Below are 17,408 nucleotides of genomic sequence, written 5' to 3'. Positions count from 1 at the left end.
CTTGCTCTGCATAGCTGCTCTGTCAACGTATTTTATTTTAAAGCGAAGGCTGAATACTCACCTACTTAATACTGTTATTTACAGTATGACATACAACAGAAAAAAACACCCAAGTGGTAGAGGTTAGCTTTGGATTTCTGGCTGCCTTAAGGTATTTGCCAGAAGTCCATCTCAGAGGTAGAAAAAGACTGGCAGCTTAGCCTGTCTGAATTACGGTCATTTAATTCACAGCAAATTTTCCCTCAAGTTCTCAAGTGATGGAATTAATAAGGTGTGTTTTCTGTCACAAAGCAGTATGAAATTTCTTCAAAATCATCCAAGTTGGTAATTTTAATGGTACTTTTGCTTATTGTGGCAAATTAAATGATGCTTACAGAGTTTTCATTTTTGCCAATTTCATGAGGTTTACACACACAAAAATCTAGTGCTTCTGTTAAATGACCATTATAAGATACAACCACCCAATAAATTTTCTGATGAAGCTTCTTGGTTTGCTTTTGCACATGCATGTAAACGCAGAATAAAGTTTGCAAAATGGCATCTGCTGGGACATAAAGTCACCAATGAATCCCTTCTACTCAGGCTTTGCAAACATACTCTGTTTCCTGGCAAAGCTTTTGAAAGTGCAAGTCCATCAAAGAAAGGCAGGAAGTAACAGGAAGTCCTCAACTTAAGCTTCCCTCGCCTGACTGAGCTGTTTTGAGCATATTCCAAAATTACCAGATTTAGATGTTTTATTAACAGCTGATACAGAAGGCTTTTTCCTGTCCACATTCTTATATGACAATATCTAATGGAAATTTAAACCCCTAGTCACAGAATAACGCATCTGAGTTCTGGAAACTTTCCACTTGGCCCTAAACACATCTTAAAAAGAAAATTCTTATTCATATATTGTAATCACTTCTTAGATTTACTTTGGTTAATATTCCTAACAGTAGTTGTGCAAAATATCTGTAGAATTAGTTATGCAACATAAATTCCTGAAGAATTAGGTCCTAACTATACTGCTATTCAGAGATCCACAGTTTTGAAGACACAAGAAGGGAACTTAGTAGAATACAGAGCCAAATCTCAGTATATGAAAGCTAACAAAAAATCCCCAACAGCCAAAGACCCCTCAAAACCAAAAACAAAAAAACCACCAACTAAATAAGTGTTTCCAAGTTGTATTTTTTACTGTCATTTTGTCAACAACTAATTATACTGCTAAAAAAAGTCCATAGAGCTGAAAGCTCACAAGGCAAATAGGAAAGAACACCTAAGAGTCCTACTCAACCAAAAAAAAAACCATTATATGAAACAGTTAAGATAGCTTTAACAGGGCAGCCTGCAAAATTGAGACATTTAGACATTTTGCCTTCTTCCAAGATGGCAGAGCATATGCAGAAATGGAAACCAAGATTAGGTGATCTTTTTTGCAAGAAGCATCATCAGTGTTTTCAGACAAACGTTAACTGCAGGTGTCAGTTTTAATTAAACTGGTGACTGCAATATGCTGCTTAAACAACCGTTTCATACTTGTAAAAGCACCGAGTTCCCTTCTCTTCCTCAGCAACTCATAAAACATGTTAAATAATTGCAAGCAGTATATAGAAATAAAAATTTCAGTTAAACTCAAGAGTATGACATACAAATTTTTTTCAGTCATAGTCAGAACCCACATAAGTTTATTCTTTGATGCTTCGAGTTAACAGTTAACAGAAGACTGCTTGCTTTACCCAAGAAAGAAAACTTACTTGCAAATTTCTGATGTTGCTGTTGCAAGGGCAATTCAGAATGTCTGCTGACAGCAAGTCCGAGTACATCTAATGAGTTGTTCCTTCCCCATTCCCAGTTGCACTACTGAAGAGTTGATAGCAGTTTATGCTTAATTTGAAGTAGGAATTCCCAAAGCATATTGCTGGTGGGATGCCAATTAGGTCTGTCTCTATCACTAAAGCTATTCTTACATCAGTAAGTTCTATAACCCAAAGGAATTTGACAGAAACAGGACAAGACACTGTTGACTGCAGCATGCTAAAATGCTTAGTATTATACCACAGATTTAGACATCGACATTGCAAAGTTACAGTTTGATGAGCAAATATTGGAAGTGGTACCAGTTTATGCTGTCTCCACCTCTAGCTCTTCCTACTGCTATGGTTGTTTGCATTCCCCTAGTCATGGCAGTACAAGCATTTACCACTTGTGTGGTAAGCCAGACTGGGGAGCTGATCCACCTGAAAAAATGGCATATTAAATAAAAGAAACAACAATTACAAAAACGAAAAGAAAAGAAAGACTAATAATCCGGGAAAAAAAACAAAACAAAACAAAAAACAACAAAGAAGAATCCAGGAGGGGAAAAAAAAAAGAAAGAAAAAACACAATAAAAGAGAAAAAGAATAAAAGAAAAAGTCCCTCTGCCAGTTTAATATCTTGGTCAGTTCACTGTGCAGTTGCACAAATGGTTGAGCTAAGACACTGCACCAAGCAGCTGTAAACATGAATAACAGGGGCAGAGATTGCTTAAGGCAGCTCAGATGGCAGTACTGACAAATGTATAATCATGGCCTGAATGCCACCGACTCTTCTATACTGTAAACAGACAAGAGTCTGGGTTTCAGAATGGCGTAAGGAAATAGGATTTCCCAACTATAATTTGGGTTATTCCTACTCTGCTCCATCTTTATGAGCTGAACAGCAATCCACGCTCTTGGCACACAAACTTACAAACTGCAATTTTATACCAGTATTTCACTCAAATTTTAGAACACATTCATGGTTCAGCATAAGGGAGACAGCTGTAACATCAGAACTGATGGCTCGGATCACAAGTAAATTCTCCTGGTTTCCCGCATCCAAGCAGAAAAGGAAACACATCTCAAGAATTTCTGAGATATCTGGAATGCTAGTCAGTGCACATTTCTCTCACTGAAATAATTTCTATCGTTTCAAACAACATCCACTGGTAAAAGGTAAGGAGGTTGCAAAGCAAGTGAACAACTTAACATGAATTTTAGGTCCTGTCAAAGCAGGACAGAAGAAATCCTGTAGCCTTTCAACTGGAGCTTTTAAAAGCCTTCAGCATACAATGATTTTATTGGCATAACACAGCACTAATCCCTAACTCAGTGCTAGAAAAGGAAGGATTACTTCGAAGAGATGATGTTGGTATATAGTTTGTAGTTTCACTGCTGCCATTCAGTCACTTGGCAATTTTTAATTTATTAGATCTGTTAATTCTGAAATATTTGCTGTGGCCATCTTTACACGATACAAACATACAGAAGTGTCATTATGATAGCTGCGCTCCCAAGTACTATTTTATTTATTCTTTCCAAGGATAAAACTCTTTAATTTAAAATCTTTATAGAGAAGTTTTGGTTTACAGTGGAGTATTTTTTGGTTTTTACTAGAAATTTTATTTCAATGTTACCTGTTCTCTCCAGTTCGATGAAGAGTAACCATTGCTTAGAAAAACTTTAAGAGATTAAGTGGTTTACCTGTAACTTCAATAAATCAATGGATATCAAAAGAAAAATATTATTTAAAGCCTAATTAGTAAAAGGAGTTTGCCATCTACTTAACTTTTTTCTTTCATTACAAAATATAGTTAATTCTTTGTACAAGCCACACAAGGAACCCCAAAGGGTTATGTGTTCTGCATTTATAATAGCAGTAATCATCTTTGAGGATCCACAGCAAAAGTGAAGTTAAATATTTTGTCTAGTAGCAGCACATTTCAGGCCAAAAATTCACACATAATTAAACGAAAGAAAAAAAAAAGAAAAAGAATGAACAGGAGAAAGCTGTTGGGTTTTCAGACTTCCTGGCTTTACATATAACTCCTCAACTGAACGTCAATAGGAGAGACATTAAAGTGCTTTGCTTCCAAGTGAAGTGCATGACAGAAACCCCAGCAAATATTAATGCTAGTTCTTTGAATACTACCTGGGTAGTCACCACTGCAAGATTCAGGAGAAGGAAGAGCTCTCTATTTTTATTTCACAAATAGGGGGTCTTTGAATGCATAGTATTATATTAAGGCAATTATATATACACACTCTTCCTTTTTAAGCTAACCAATTAGAAGTTTTAGCATCGTTGCCCTTTTTGTTATCAAGGTGGAAAAACCCTAATCACTAATCACAGTATAATTTGTTTCTGCATAAAAAGATATTAAAAAAATTAAATAAGTAAAATTCAGTTATTAGATAGTATGCCTGTGTTGAGAAAAAGATAACAGACTTCTCCTTTAACTGCACATATTAACACTATCATAACTGACAACCTGATCTGCATCTGCGGTTATTTTACAAACTACTGCTCCTCACGTACTAGTGCCCTTTGCATATGGAACAAGGCAACTGCCATTGCTATCCAATGCATTTCCAATGGATCAAGAAGAAATTAATCGCATATCAAAAAAAAAAAAAGCTCACAAAAATCACAGACAGAATCAAAGCTTTCAAACAAAGCCAAATGGTCAAATTAGTAACTGGACTCCAAGTACCCAGTCATGGGAAGATCAAACCACCTGGAGAAGGCAAGATGGGCAGTAATAAAAATGCAACCATGCAACACATGGCATTAATAAGTAGAAATTAAAAGCCTATCGCATCAATAAATTGCATTTTAACACTGCTACAATATTCACTATATACTATGTATGTAACAGTTTAAAACCAGGCAGAGTGATGACTAGATTTATTTTTTTTTTTAAATATTCATTTAGGAATGTACCCAGTCACTACAGTAAAACATACTGATGACAGCGGTTACTTCCTAAACTTCAGGTAAATGCCACACAAAGAGTTTTGCATAACACCACTGAACCTGAATATGACTTGACTAAGAGGAATCTGTGTGCAAGAGACATTTCAGATTGATGCAGAAATTACCTGCCTTGCCTTATTTACAATATTTTAAAGCTTCCTATCAGGCGAGTAAAGTAAAATACTTAACACAAAAAAAATAAAGCACATGCCTTCTACCGAGAAAATAGTAAAAGTTCATATAGAATTTGCTGAAACATTTGGTTAGTAACAGAGCAATTACGCTGTCTGAACAGCCTCAAGTGTTCTAACATCATAGATGTGGGCATGATCCTGGTGCCACAAAGTTCTGCTTGCACAATGACAAAATCAAGAACCCCACTGTAATCTCTCAGTCTTTCAAATTCCACTTTTATTATCTATTAGAAAAAGCAAAACTATTTCCTTTCCTAGAATAGGAAACAGTTTTTTTCATTAGAAAAAACAACTGTGAAAGGCTGTTGTTTTTAAGGGAGGTGGGTGGGATTTTTTTCTAATGAAAGCAACATAAAGCTATGTTCTGACATTATCTTTGCAGCGGTGTCAGAAAGTCACTGAAGCTTGCATATAGCTCCTATCACATTTTATGGTCTAGCAGTCTTTTGAGAATTTGAGGATTGGGGAAAGAACTCCATTTCACTAAGCAACCTCTTGGGAATGTCTGCACAATCCAAGGCTCCTAAAGCTGGTACTCTAAGGCTGCAAACGCTTTGTTTTGATCTCTATTTGCATCATACTGGTTCAATCAACTAGATTTTGGAAGCCCTAATGATGGGTGATCACAGGAATGCATAATTTCAGGATCAGGTCCAACAGAAACCACTTAGTACATTCTGAGGAGCAGGCCTGACATACTGTATACAGGACATGGGCTGGTTAAATGTAAACATCATGCTGATAAGTTCTTTCCACCCATTCCCCAGGTTAGAAAAATTGCTTTGGGCATTGATTCAATTTCCTTATTCCAGGCAAGTTTTTATTCTTGTATTTCAGATACAATGTGCTAATGTAAAAAGCATTTCTGACTATATCCCTTTTGAGCCTCTGCTAAGCCTGGCGTTGAAGGAGACCTACCAAAGCCAGAGAACTGGGTTTTTGACTGTAGATCATTGTCCTTACAACTGTTTCAACTGCAACAGGACACCAGATAACCTTGTTCAGGAGAGGAACACAGTGATACATACATGCATATTCACATGCTTTCTCTTTCCTGAATCTAACACAGAGTAAAATTAGTAGCCTTCTGACATGACAAACATCACACACGCAATTTTTCCTGTGGCTTTCAGCTTGCTTTTGAGTGCAATAAAAACACCAAAGCATCAGGAACCTGGCTATGTAAGAGACTGCCATCTACCATAGCCCCACATGCAGCCAGAAAGATTGCCTGCTTGTTTCTTAATAGTAAAATTCTCCAGACCTATTGCCAGGGCTGTAGGAAGATATTCATAGTAGGCTTCTATTCCAGATTAATCCTTGATAAAGACAGTGTAACGCTTTAGAAAAATTCCCACAGCCCTATTTTATCCAGCAGCGTATCTCACTTGAACAAACTGACAACATTTTGAGCCCTTCCCCTTCATGCTGCTCACTTCCCGTGTGGATGCTGCACTTCCACATTCCTGCAGCGAAAACACACCATAGCCAAACATCTGGCACAGCTTACTCCTCTGTGCTCTGAATTTCATTTCCAAGATCGCCTCCCTGGCTGAGAACCACTGACGTTAACTGACAGCTTTAAACATAAAAAATTAAAAAAAGAAATAAAAATTGTCAGTTCGGGGACTGTGCACAGTGTTTGTCAGCAACATGAAAAACTGTACTTGTTTTACTGCCGGCAGAATTGGGATGGGAGGGTTTCCCTCACCCCCTCCCTTTCTGTCCTGTTTACTTTCCTGCTGGTACCGTAGGGACTTTTAACACTACCGACTCTGAAAGGCTCTTATATACTGTATTGTTTAACTTTGAGAATAGCAGTCTGGCTGCAAGAGAGAGAGAGAAGCTCTGAGAGGAAGCAAGAACATGCCATTTAAACAGAGAAGCATGGGAAGCTCCTCTTTTCCGAGAGTAGCTAGGACATTGCCAAGGTTTTAAAAATCTTCATACCAGGCTGCCCTCTACTGGGATGTTATTCAAATAAACTCCATCCCTGCTCTCCCCCACCATCCTTGAATCTGTACCAGAAATACATATGCTTTCTCTACACTAATGAAAAGATAGCCGCTTTTTCAAAACTTACATATCTGACTAACAACAAACAGATTTTTTTTTTCCCCTCACAAGCAATCCATTCAAGTGAGGAGTTGGAAATGCATCTATATTTCTATGCCAGCGCCATTTTCAGCACCACAGATTTTGTTTAAATCAAGCATACTTGGGGCTGGTGTTGAATGTGTAACGAGGAAAAAAAAAACAAACCCTGAAACTATTTTCTTGCATGTTGTCTTGTAAATGTATTAAGCTGACGAAATTTTACATAACCCTCTTTTATCCTAAAGAGTGACCTAGCTTCTTCTCTCCACTGAAAATACACACCACACTGACTCCCTACCGTGCACGCAAGATTACTCATTTTTTTGAGGTATCATGGCAACATTATTACTTTTGCAGTCTCTGAGGGATCTCCGTGTCCAGTGCTTTTCACTTGCAAGTTATTTCTCTCCCTCAACCCATCGGCTGTGAGACCTGCAAATTCTGCTCTAAACCTGAGTATGGAAGTTCAAGCTCTACCCCAGCTGTAGAGGAAGGTTTGGTAGTTGAAACTGGACCACTCACACCATAATCCAACTATCTTCAGTGGAGCTTGTGTAAAACATCAGAGAACCCAAATCTCTCTACCTATTTGCCCCAGCAAGGCCCTGTAAATTAAAAACATTTGTTTATTACTCTGACAGGAATGCATGAAAGGGAACTTTCATAAAACGCTGAGTTGTGCAAAGCTGCATTATAAAATCTGTGGCAGCACATTAGCACCAAGTAAGAATACTCAGGACAGTGCTAATAAGCCATACAATTTGATTTTTACTAAAGATATTTTAATTTTCCCCCCATTATTTTGTGGTCTTCCACTTTCTCAAACACACACTCAAAAAAATTGCCCAGAACACTTGTTTGAATGGCCTGAAAAGAAGATTTTTGACCTATTGCACAAGGATGAAACCACAGTTTGCAACTGCATTGTTTTGGTTTGGTTTTTTAATGGCAGAATATTTTTTTTCCTGATCATTAAAAACCATTTTTCATTAGTATCAGGATGACAGAGCCACACAGCTCTCTGAGCTGGAGCTCACAGCACAACCCCAGAGTATCAGCTGTTTTAAAGTACTTTCACGTAGATAAGCTCATGATTATTTACCAAGGTGGATCTCTGCTTTACCAGTCCTCCTTAAAATAGCATTTCTTCTTAAATACCAACATCTCTTGTTATTTAGGCATTTAGGAAGTTTATGCCTCCTGGAGGTCAAGAAAAAAGTCATAAGCAGACACATAAATTTATTAAACAAGAACTCACAGCAGTGAGGTGTTTCTCTATTCACCACCCTCCCCACTTTCCCAATACTTACGGGGCTGTTTCAATTCTTGTGGTTTCAGAGCTAGTAGCTGTGCTACATTCTGTTACTTTCCTATTCTACAGCAAGAGTTACCACTACCAGTCCCCTCTTCCCACCCCAAAGACCTTTTGATCATTTACTATAAGAGCTATGTATTCTCTTTAATTACAAAAAATACCTAAGACATTTGGTATCAGAAAAAAAAGATACTTCTTTTACACTTAAGGCTGCCTCGCACTTTTCTTTCACAATAGAAGAGCCAGGAGACGCAGGCTGGCTGCTTCTCTGCACCCTGGCCAGGCAAACTTTTTGCTGCTCGCTACAAGCACCGAGCTATGAATTGTCTTCCTTGGTCCTCCTCATATTCGGTTCTGTATTTCTGATCTTAAAACGCTCCAGCCCTGCTTCTTCAATTTAGATAAGAAAAGGGTCTGTTAGTGTGCTATTATCTCAAAGAAGGTTTTGCTACCTATAAAACAAGTGTACCTCTACACCTAATACAGAAGGTATCATTTCCACAAGATTTAATACCATCTGAGACCGCAAACTTTCACTACCCTAAAATGTTGTATAGTCCAATGAATCAGATTGCAACCACCTTCCCTCATGGAAAATGAATTTGCCTTCACAACAACATGCGTAGTTTAGCTCATGACACTGCAAAGCAATAATAACAACATGCATCACTCATGTGAATCAGTGGATACATCACTACAAGACATCTGTCACCAACAGAAAGCCCATTTATTTACGGAACTAGGGAAAAATAAGGATAACAATTTTCAAATTCTGTGTTATTGCCAGTTAAACTCAACAGAACTGACTAGTTTTTGAACAGTAAAAAAAATTCCAAAGCCCTATTTGCAAGTTTACACTGATATTCAGGTCAGTTAAAGGTATGTTTCATGAATAGATAAGATTATGTAAAAAAGGTTCTGTTTATTCACAGAACCTACAGATAAGTTTGATTTGTACAAAGAAAGCTCAGTGTGGTCACTTTGCTGGGGAGCCCTTCACATTCTCGCTCACTGTCTCATTTTGAATCTCAGTGTTCAAATTCTTTGAAAGATTCTTTCTTTTCTGGGAGCCCACAGAAAACAAAACCCCACCATTCTCATGGGTCGAGATGTTGAGAAGTGACACGGACTGATGATCAAATTTTTAAAAAGAGGTACTGTCAGGGAAAAGTAGTTCTAGGAACTGAATACCCCAAATCAGGGTAAAAACATTTCGTATTTATCAGAAGTGTCAGACCAAAAGAGACTCTCTATAGAAACAAGATGTACCGATCAAACACATAGATAGGAAAGTACAAAGAATTACAACAGGTTTTTATCTGCTGGAAAAACATCAGTTCCCTGATAGAACAACCACCGCTACATTCCAACAGCACTTAGAACAATGCACTCAATCAAGCACTGTTAAATCGAATGTGAAAAATAAAACACACATTAATTACAAAACTCAGGGTCTTCGGAACCATTCATGTAAGGACGAACAGAACATGGTTACCTATCATTTTGGTTCACTGGGACTTTGCACAGTATAGTTGTAGTTGTTCAACAAAATAAACTTAAGAAAAGCAATTCTGGCAGTCAATTGTTCCATCTCCAATAACACAGTTCAGGCCATACTTGTTCTGATAAAACTTGTTGCAGGGAAACTTAAGAGTCTCCAACTGTGCACACAGCATTAACAGATTTTAACCTGTATGTCTCCATTCTTCAAATAGAATGGACATATTTTATGTTCAGGAAAGACATCATGAAAATAAATATAAACAAAATATATACATGGCAGGGAATATCCAGACATGCTGATTATCGGAATAAGCTTTTTCAACAGGAAGTGAAGGCTGGGGCTCAAAACTAAGAAGAAACAAGAACAGTGACACGTTGTCCATCAAATGAGCCTTCTCTGCCCTGGAATGTTTATCAGGCAGAATGGCCTCAATGAAGAAAAAGGGTACGTGATTGTGTCATTATGGCTTGAAGACTGATTTAAAGCAAAGCAAACAGTCTTACTTTCAGTGATTCCTAAACAATGATTCTTAGTTCAATGGTCAACTCTGCAACACTAATAAAAAGCATTCTTTTAACAAAATGTTTTCCACTTTATACCTACTACCAGTTGTTAGAATCTGAAAAACTGAACATAACGATGGCAAGCTTCAGGGTGTTTACCATATTTACCATACCTCAGCTCCACCCATCCATTTTGGTTCATCGGGAAATTCAGCACATAGGATATCTTCTGACTGGTTAGTTCCTAATATATGATAATGCAGTTTTTGGTGCAGATTAGTGGAGGTCTCAGTACCTAGTGAAATGCAGATATTTAAACCAATTAAGATCTCAAAGAAATCCAACAACAACTAACTAAAACCCTTAGAAACTTCTGTATCCCTTTGCATGTAAGGGAGAAGAATAATTCACCGTTTTCTTTTATTGTCAATAATACATTCTTCAAATGTGAAGATTTATCTTTTCAAGCTTTGCTTCCTAGAAATACTAAGCAAGCAAAGAAAAGCAACAATCCCTGCTACCCTCTAATGATGTTTTTACTCCTGTTTCACCCCAGACAACTAAGGGGAGATTTATTGCTAATTATCATTCCTAGAAACCTTCATACTTCCATTTGCTGAAAAAAAAAAAAAAAAGTATTTTAAAGGACTGCATGAGGTGCCACTTGATTTTTATTTTTTAAAAAATTTTCTTCTTGCAACATTTTCCAAACTTCAGCTTCTGAACTGCCAACATGTTTAAAAGTAAAAAACACAAGGTGGGTATCTAACTTGCAAGTCTGGCAAAATGACAGGCTGCAAAAGCAAATACAGAGGCAAAATTCAGGCTCCTTCCAAGGTTTAACAAAGAGCACAGCTCCAGAAGAAACTTCTCAGTGGCACTGCCTTATACTGAGAGCTGCTCAATTCCTTCCCTACTGACGCTCCTGAGCAATTTATTCCACTTTGTGTGCTGTTCCTTGTGTTTTGCTAGCATAAACATTTTGTGTTGCTGTGCTGTGAACCACAGATGAATTAATCTGGTTGAATAACAAAAAACATATGCCCCAGATTGCTATCCATCAGGTCAGCCTCCCAAGCCAGTTCACCTACGCCCACACAAATGCATAAGCGGAAGAGATCTAAGTAAGCTGTCACCAGACACCAAATTTCACCCAATAACACCCTGTATGAAAGCTAAGTAAATCATTGCAGAAATAAGGAAAAGGAGCAACAAACCTTTAAGAGAAAGACAGGGACACGCGGACATGAGGATACTCACACTGAGTATAGGTTTTGATCATACAAGACATAATCTGGTATCTGTTTGTATAAACTAATATAGCTAGTTATTTCAGTATAAACTAATAGAGCTAATTACTTGTTTTGCTTCCACATAGCATGCAATTAGTACAGCTATACTTACCATCACTTTTCCCATCCTGTTTTGGATAGCAGTTATAGAACATGCCTTTTCCATCATGGGTCCATGCCATGCAACTGAATTTAACTCTCTCCAGTGTATCTGGAAGATCTTCAGGACCTTCTACTTTCATAAACTTGATAGTAACCCAATCAGAGCCACTAGAACTCAGGCCATACGCAAAGTATTCACCATCTTCACTGAATGCATAACCTAGGACATTGGAATCAAACAAGATGAAGTAAGAACCAGCACAAGGAATCAATATTTTCAAAAGCAGTGTTTGTTATTTGTCCATGCAGATTTTTATTATCTACTACACACTAGTCAAGCCCCACCAAAAGAGAGGTGAAATTGTGAAAGCAGTTAGAAAAACCATGTTCGCTAAACACTGAGAAGAGGGTTTATTTTCTAAAAGACAGTGCAAGCAACAACACCTGCTATCATTTGGGATTCACGGCACTTCTCCAGTCTCTGTGGATTTCTCAAGTAGTTCACAGATCTGAGTTTAGGCACGTATACTCAGGAAGTATGTTCAGTAACATTGCTTATGCTCAACATCTGAATTATGAATTGAGTAATAATTCTTCTACTTCCCTAAGTTTGGAGGGAAGAGGTGGAGACTGACAATGCACACAGGTAGAGAACTTAAAAGTGAGATTTTAAGAAAGAAAGAGTACCAAAGAAGTCAACAGAAACTGAGATGCAAGTAATGCATCCTGAAATAAAGCAAGCACCATTTCAACATTGGAGTCACTGAAACTAGATCCTGCAAAGCCATGAAAACTGAAGTAACAGGAAAAATTTCCCACTATCATGCAAATGGATCAGTCACCAGCACTCTCAGCTAAGACCTTGGATATTTATGTCACTCTACCCAAACTGTGAGGAAAACATGCTTCTGAAAAAAATTCAGAAGAGCTTCCATCATAGTTGATAAGGATCAATTTCACTCTTGCAAGTCAACTCAAGGAATAGACTGAATTATCATAGGCCTGAAAGTAATTACTGAAAAAAAACACACAAAAAAGTCGCATTTCGTAGAAATTGCAGGTTTGGTAAGGACTACCAAGATGATTAGGGGACTGGAACATCTCTCTTATGAGGAAAGACTGAGGGATTTGGGTCTCTTCAGTCTGGAAAAAAGACGGCTGAGGGGGGACCTTATCAACACTTATAAATACTTAAAGGGTGGGTGTCAGGAGGATGGGGCCAGGCTCTTTTCAGTGGTGCCCAGTGATCAGACAAGAGGTAACGGGCACAAACTTGAGCATAGGAAGTTCCACCTAAGCAGGACAAGGAGTTTCTTTACTCTGAGGGTGGCAGAGCACTGGCACAGGCTGCCCAGAGAGGTGGTGGAGTCTCCATCTCTGGACCCATTCAAAACCTGCCTGGACGCGTTCCTGTGCAACCTGCTCTAGGTGACCCTGCTCTGGCAGGGGGGTTAGACTAGATGATCTCCAGAGGTCCCTTCCAACCCCTACCATTCTGTGATTCTGTGAGAGGCACCACTATGCTACCCTAACATAGTCTCCCCAATAAGAACATAAGAGTGGCCATTCTGATTCAGAACAAGATTACATCTAGCTGTCCTCAGGAGTAATCACAACAAGATGCCAACAGGGAGAAGAACAATACAAGCACATGTAACAGTTCCTTCAAGTATTCTTACAACCTCTGACCATTTTTAGCTTAGGAGACTTCTTTTCCATTAAGTAGTTCATTAATAATCTTCAATGCCTCCCTCCTCCTTAATCTCGTCCAGCTCGCCTTTGAACAGTAAGTTTTTTTCACCACCAACATCCACTGGTAAGGGGTTCTACAAATCTACTTCTTAACGGATGAACCATCACCTTCTTTTGTTTGCTTTGGACTCAACTCCCACTGCCTTCATTTGATATCCCCTCATTCTTGTAATAGAAAAAATGATGACTAACCAACCCCTATTCGCTCTCTCCATGCGACTGCATGCCACAAATGATTCTGTAGACCTTTATTATACCCCTGCTAAATTGTCCATTTTCCAAGCTGATTGATCTGGGCACACTCAATTGTTTCTGACATTTGCTCCATAACCCTCATTGTTCCTACTGCCCTCCTCTGAACTATATTTCAGAGACCCTTTTGAGCTGAGGGTACTGGAACTATATTTAGTATTCAATGCTACTGTATAAACCCCTGGGTTGGTAATGTAATGGTGTTTTTCTGTTTAGTTCTCTATTTTCTTCTTAATCGTTTCAGATATTCAATGTGCTTGTTTGGCTGCTACCAAGAACCACGCTGATGTTTTCTTGGAACTATCTATTACAGCCTAAGAATTGCTCCCAAGTGGTCATGGTTAGCTCAGAGACCATTCCATCCATTCCTCTACAAATGAGGTTAGGAGTGTTTGTCCCCTGTGCATCACTTAATTTACCTGCACAGAGACTTTTATCCATTAAATTATTGCCCACTCACTATCAACAAGGTCTTCCTGCAGCTCTTCAGCCATTCTTCAGCCTTTACCTGGAATAACTTTGTACTGTCACCAAACTCTGCTACCTCAATGCTCACTCCTTTTTCTAATGTACTGAACACACTGTGCAGTGCAAGTCCTAGCATAGTCCCACACAGAATGCTACTGGTGATTTCCTGTCCCTGCCTTTAAACTAATTATCAACATCAGGTGTTTCCCCTCTTGTTCCATGGCTGCTGTTTTTGTAAGTGCATTTGGAAAGAGACTTTGTCATAAGTTTTTTAGAAATACAGAGAGGTTATATGAACCAAATCGCTTTTATCCACGGTTTAAGGCAGGACTTCTCACTAAAAAAAGCCATAGCGATTCTTTTCGACTAGGTCACATTTAAAGAAGCATCCACTAATTCTGTCCTCTGTTTTTATTAACTGGCCTTGAACAGAGTTAAAGGACTTAGAGGTCCAAGAGTCTTACTTCTACAATAAGCCAACATGGAGTGGGAAAATGGACAGCTAACACAAGTTAAAGCCCTAGTGAACAGAAGTAATTTTGTGCTTCTCATAAAAGTTAAAACTATGTTCTTCACAGTCTCTAACTTGCTGGCTTGTGTTAAAGATGCAAAATAAAATTTTAAGATAATTAGTGAATATAAATACATAAACTTTTTTTCGTTGCTATGGACAGCCTCAAGATCTCTTCATGTTTCAGTGGAAACCTGTTACAGAGCTGTGAAAAAAGATGCTGAGAAACTGAACCAAGTTAATTGTGAATACAATGTAGATTCAGAAGTGTTCTTCTGAAACACTATATAAATCCACATATGGCTATTGTGACTTTGATTAAAACAAGCCACTCTAGCCATACTTTTACTGGTGAAAAGTGGAAACCACTTCTAAACTTCTGCTGAAAACCCAGACTTATTGAGCAGGAACTACTGTCTCACTAACCTCGTAAAGCCACGGTGCCATCATCAGAAAGCTTATTTGGATCAAGAAAAACTTTGGCATCAGCATCCAAGGAGTCTTGTACATATAAAACTCGCTGGTTCTGCAGTCCTGTATTGTAGAAGTGAAAATACCTAAAACACACACAAGAGGGAAAAACAAGTAGGAAGAACTCAGATTTGCAGTTAGACAAGCAAAAAGAACGTGTATGAGACTGCCATGAAGTGAATAAAAGACAAACACGTAAGGGAAACACAAGCTTCACATTAGAGTAGGAATCATGGCTTCCTCTGTGGCCATCAGGGACTTAACTATCCTCTGTAGGTGCCATTCTCTCCCCCTTAATACATAGCAAGCCCAGATACAAACTTCCAGGCCTCTGAAATGAGAGGAATCTCATCCCACTATCATATAAATTTTAATGAAGAGACTGTAGAATGCATCCAAAACATCTCTTAAACCTAAAAGCTTCATTTGCCACAGCGCATTTCAAGCAAAGCTAAGTATACTATAAACTCTACATAACTGTCTATGTTAAACAGCTCTGGCAGCCTTAGCATTTTTCTGTTACAAGTATCGGCACAGGTTCTCATCCTTTATGTTCCAAGCTTTGTCATTCACATAGCTGCTTTTAATCTGTATCGGGTGGTAGACAGATGTTCAAATGAAACAGAACTGAAATAGGTTCAACTGTATTTCACAATGTCCCTAAAACTGTGTGTGTTTTGAAAATGTAGGAACACGGAGTTACAGAATTCTCATTAGCAAGGGATACTCTTCACATCGTAAGACACTACAGAGCTCAAAGAAATTAATAACTCTGTTCTATGCAATTCATAAGCCTTCACAGGACTTCTAAGTTTTACTACACAAACCCGTGACTTATAAAAATCAAACAGCAGCTTCACCTGGAGGGGCAGGGGAATTAATGGGGTAATGTTCAACCTAAACATAAGTTCATATATTCCCTAAGGCTGTCCAGTACTTGGACACAAGCATGGGAACCTGGTAAACCCAGAACAGCGAACTATACTCACAAAGGTCTGGCTAACAATCTGAAGTAGCAATATGTTCAAAAACTGTGATAATATTCAGTAAGTGACAAAAATCGAACGATTCAAAGGAACAGGAGAAAAAAATTTGTAATTTTCCGTTTGACTATGCATTTTCTAGCCAATTTCACCTCTGCAATGCTGGGCAATAAACTGGGAAGCAAAGGTCAAATAATGTGGCAGACCACCTCCCTGGGCACTCTTCCTTTCTGCAGATTCTACAGAACAGCTCTTCAGACACTGTCCTTTAGCAGCTATTCTTCGGCAGAAAACTGGAGTAATGAAATTGAAGAATTTCTAAGTGTCATGGGAAGTTTAGATAGTTCTTCAAATAGAAGAGCTTCCGCACCCCACATTCTTTACTAAGTGTTACTTCGTAGAGCCCTCCTGCTCTCCTCAAATGCCATAATAAATGGGGGGGGAGGGGTATGATTTTTAAACCACTGTGATTTAAGTTCTGCACATGCCAAGGAATAGTGTTAACACTCAGAAAAAACTAAAAAGACATCTATCAAAAATCAAAGTAAAGTGTCATAACTTAAAGCACATTAAGCTTTAAATATTCTTCCTGGAGAACAGTCAGCTGCATCAAATCAAGTCTTTTTATCTCTAGTGGAGACTGAGTGCTACAAGCACTTCTGCAACATCAAGCCTTACCAGCATTGAAAATAACCACAACCAGGCAAGTATACACTGCACAGGGAGAATGGACCAGAGAATCCGGAGCAGTCACTGACCAGGCCTGCTCCAGAATAAGATTCAGCACAGCTGAATCACATACAAACCAATAAGCTTTGCCTGAATTGCTCAACAAGTCTTATTTCCCCAGATGCAGCACTATCCTAAACAGCTCCACTACTTCTGGGCTTAAACATCATGCCTCTATACAATGACGTGCTGTACCACATCAGTGACAACATCAGCATCAGCTTGGGTTCACACCCAACAATATACTTCTGCAAAAACCCACATAGTACAGACTTTCCCCCTCTTAGTAACAAGTATCCACACCCTCCTCACAGCACAAGACAGATAACTAAAGAGTAGCAGATGTCCCTCAATATCTGTGCAGAAATCTTAAGGCAATGAGACATCTTCTGTTCTTTCCTGTGGATGACAGTGAAAAACATATCTGGTATATCTGGGTGCCTGCTCAATAAGGACCAAACAAATTGAAAATAC

The 17,408-nt window shown here is 38.5% G+C and overlaps 1 protein-coding gene across 2 annotated transcripts in view; it reads right to left on the bottom strand.

The window, feature by feature from the left end:
* Window positions 1–17,408, bottom strand: part of PREP (prolyl endopeptidase) — a 96,008-nt gene that overhangs the window by 69,229 nt on the left and 9,371 nt on the right. For both annotated transcript variants that reach the window (XM_054194061.1, XM_054194062.1), the window contains 3 exons: window positions 15,178–15,308; window positions 11,779–11,988; window positions 10,548–10,669 (listed from right to left, as the gene is read on the bottom strand). In XM_054194061.1, the coding sequence (XP_054050036.1) occupies window positions 10,548–10,669; window positions 11,779–11,988; window positions 15,178–15,308 (463 nt within the window). The remainder of the gene's footprint in view (window positions 1–10,547; window positions 10,670–11,778; window positions 11,989–15,177; window positions 15,309–17,408) is intronic.

The sequence above is a fragment of the Rissa tridactyla genome, chromosome 3 (genome assembly GCF_028500815.1).
Source record: "Rissa tridactyla isolate bRisTri1 chromosome 3, bRisTri1.patW.cur.20221130, whole genome shotgun sequence".
NCBI lineage: Eukaryota > Metazoa > Chordata > Aves > Charadriiformes > Laridae > Rissa > Rissa tridactyla.
The sequence above is the reverse complement of the archived record's forward strand: the minus strand, read 5'-3'. Positions and strand labels throughout refer to the sequence as shown.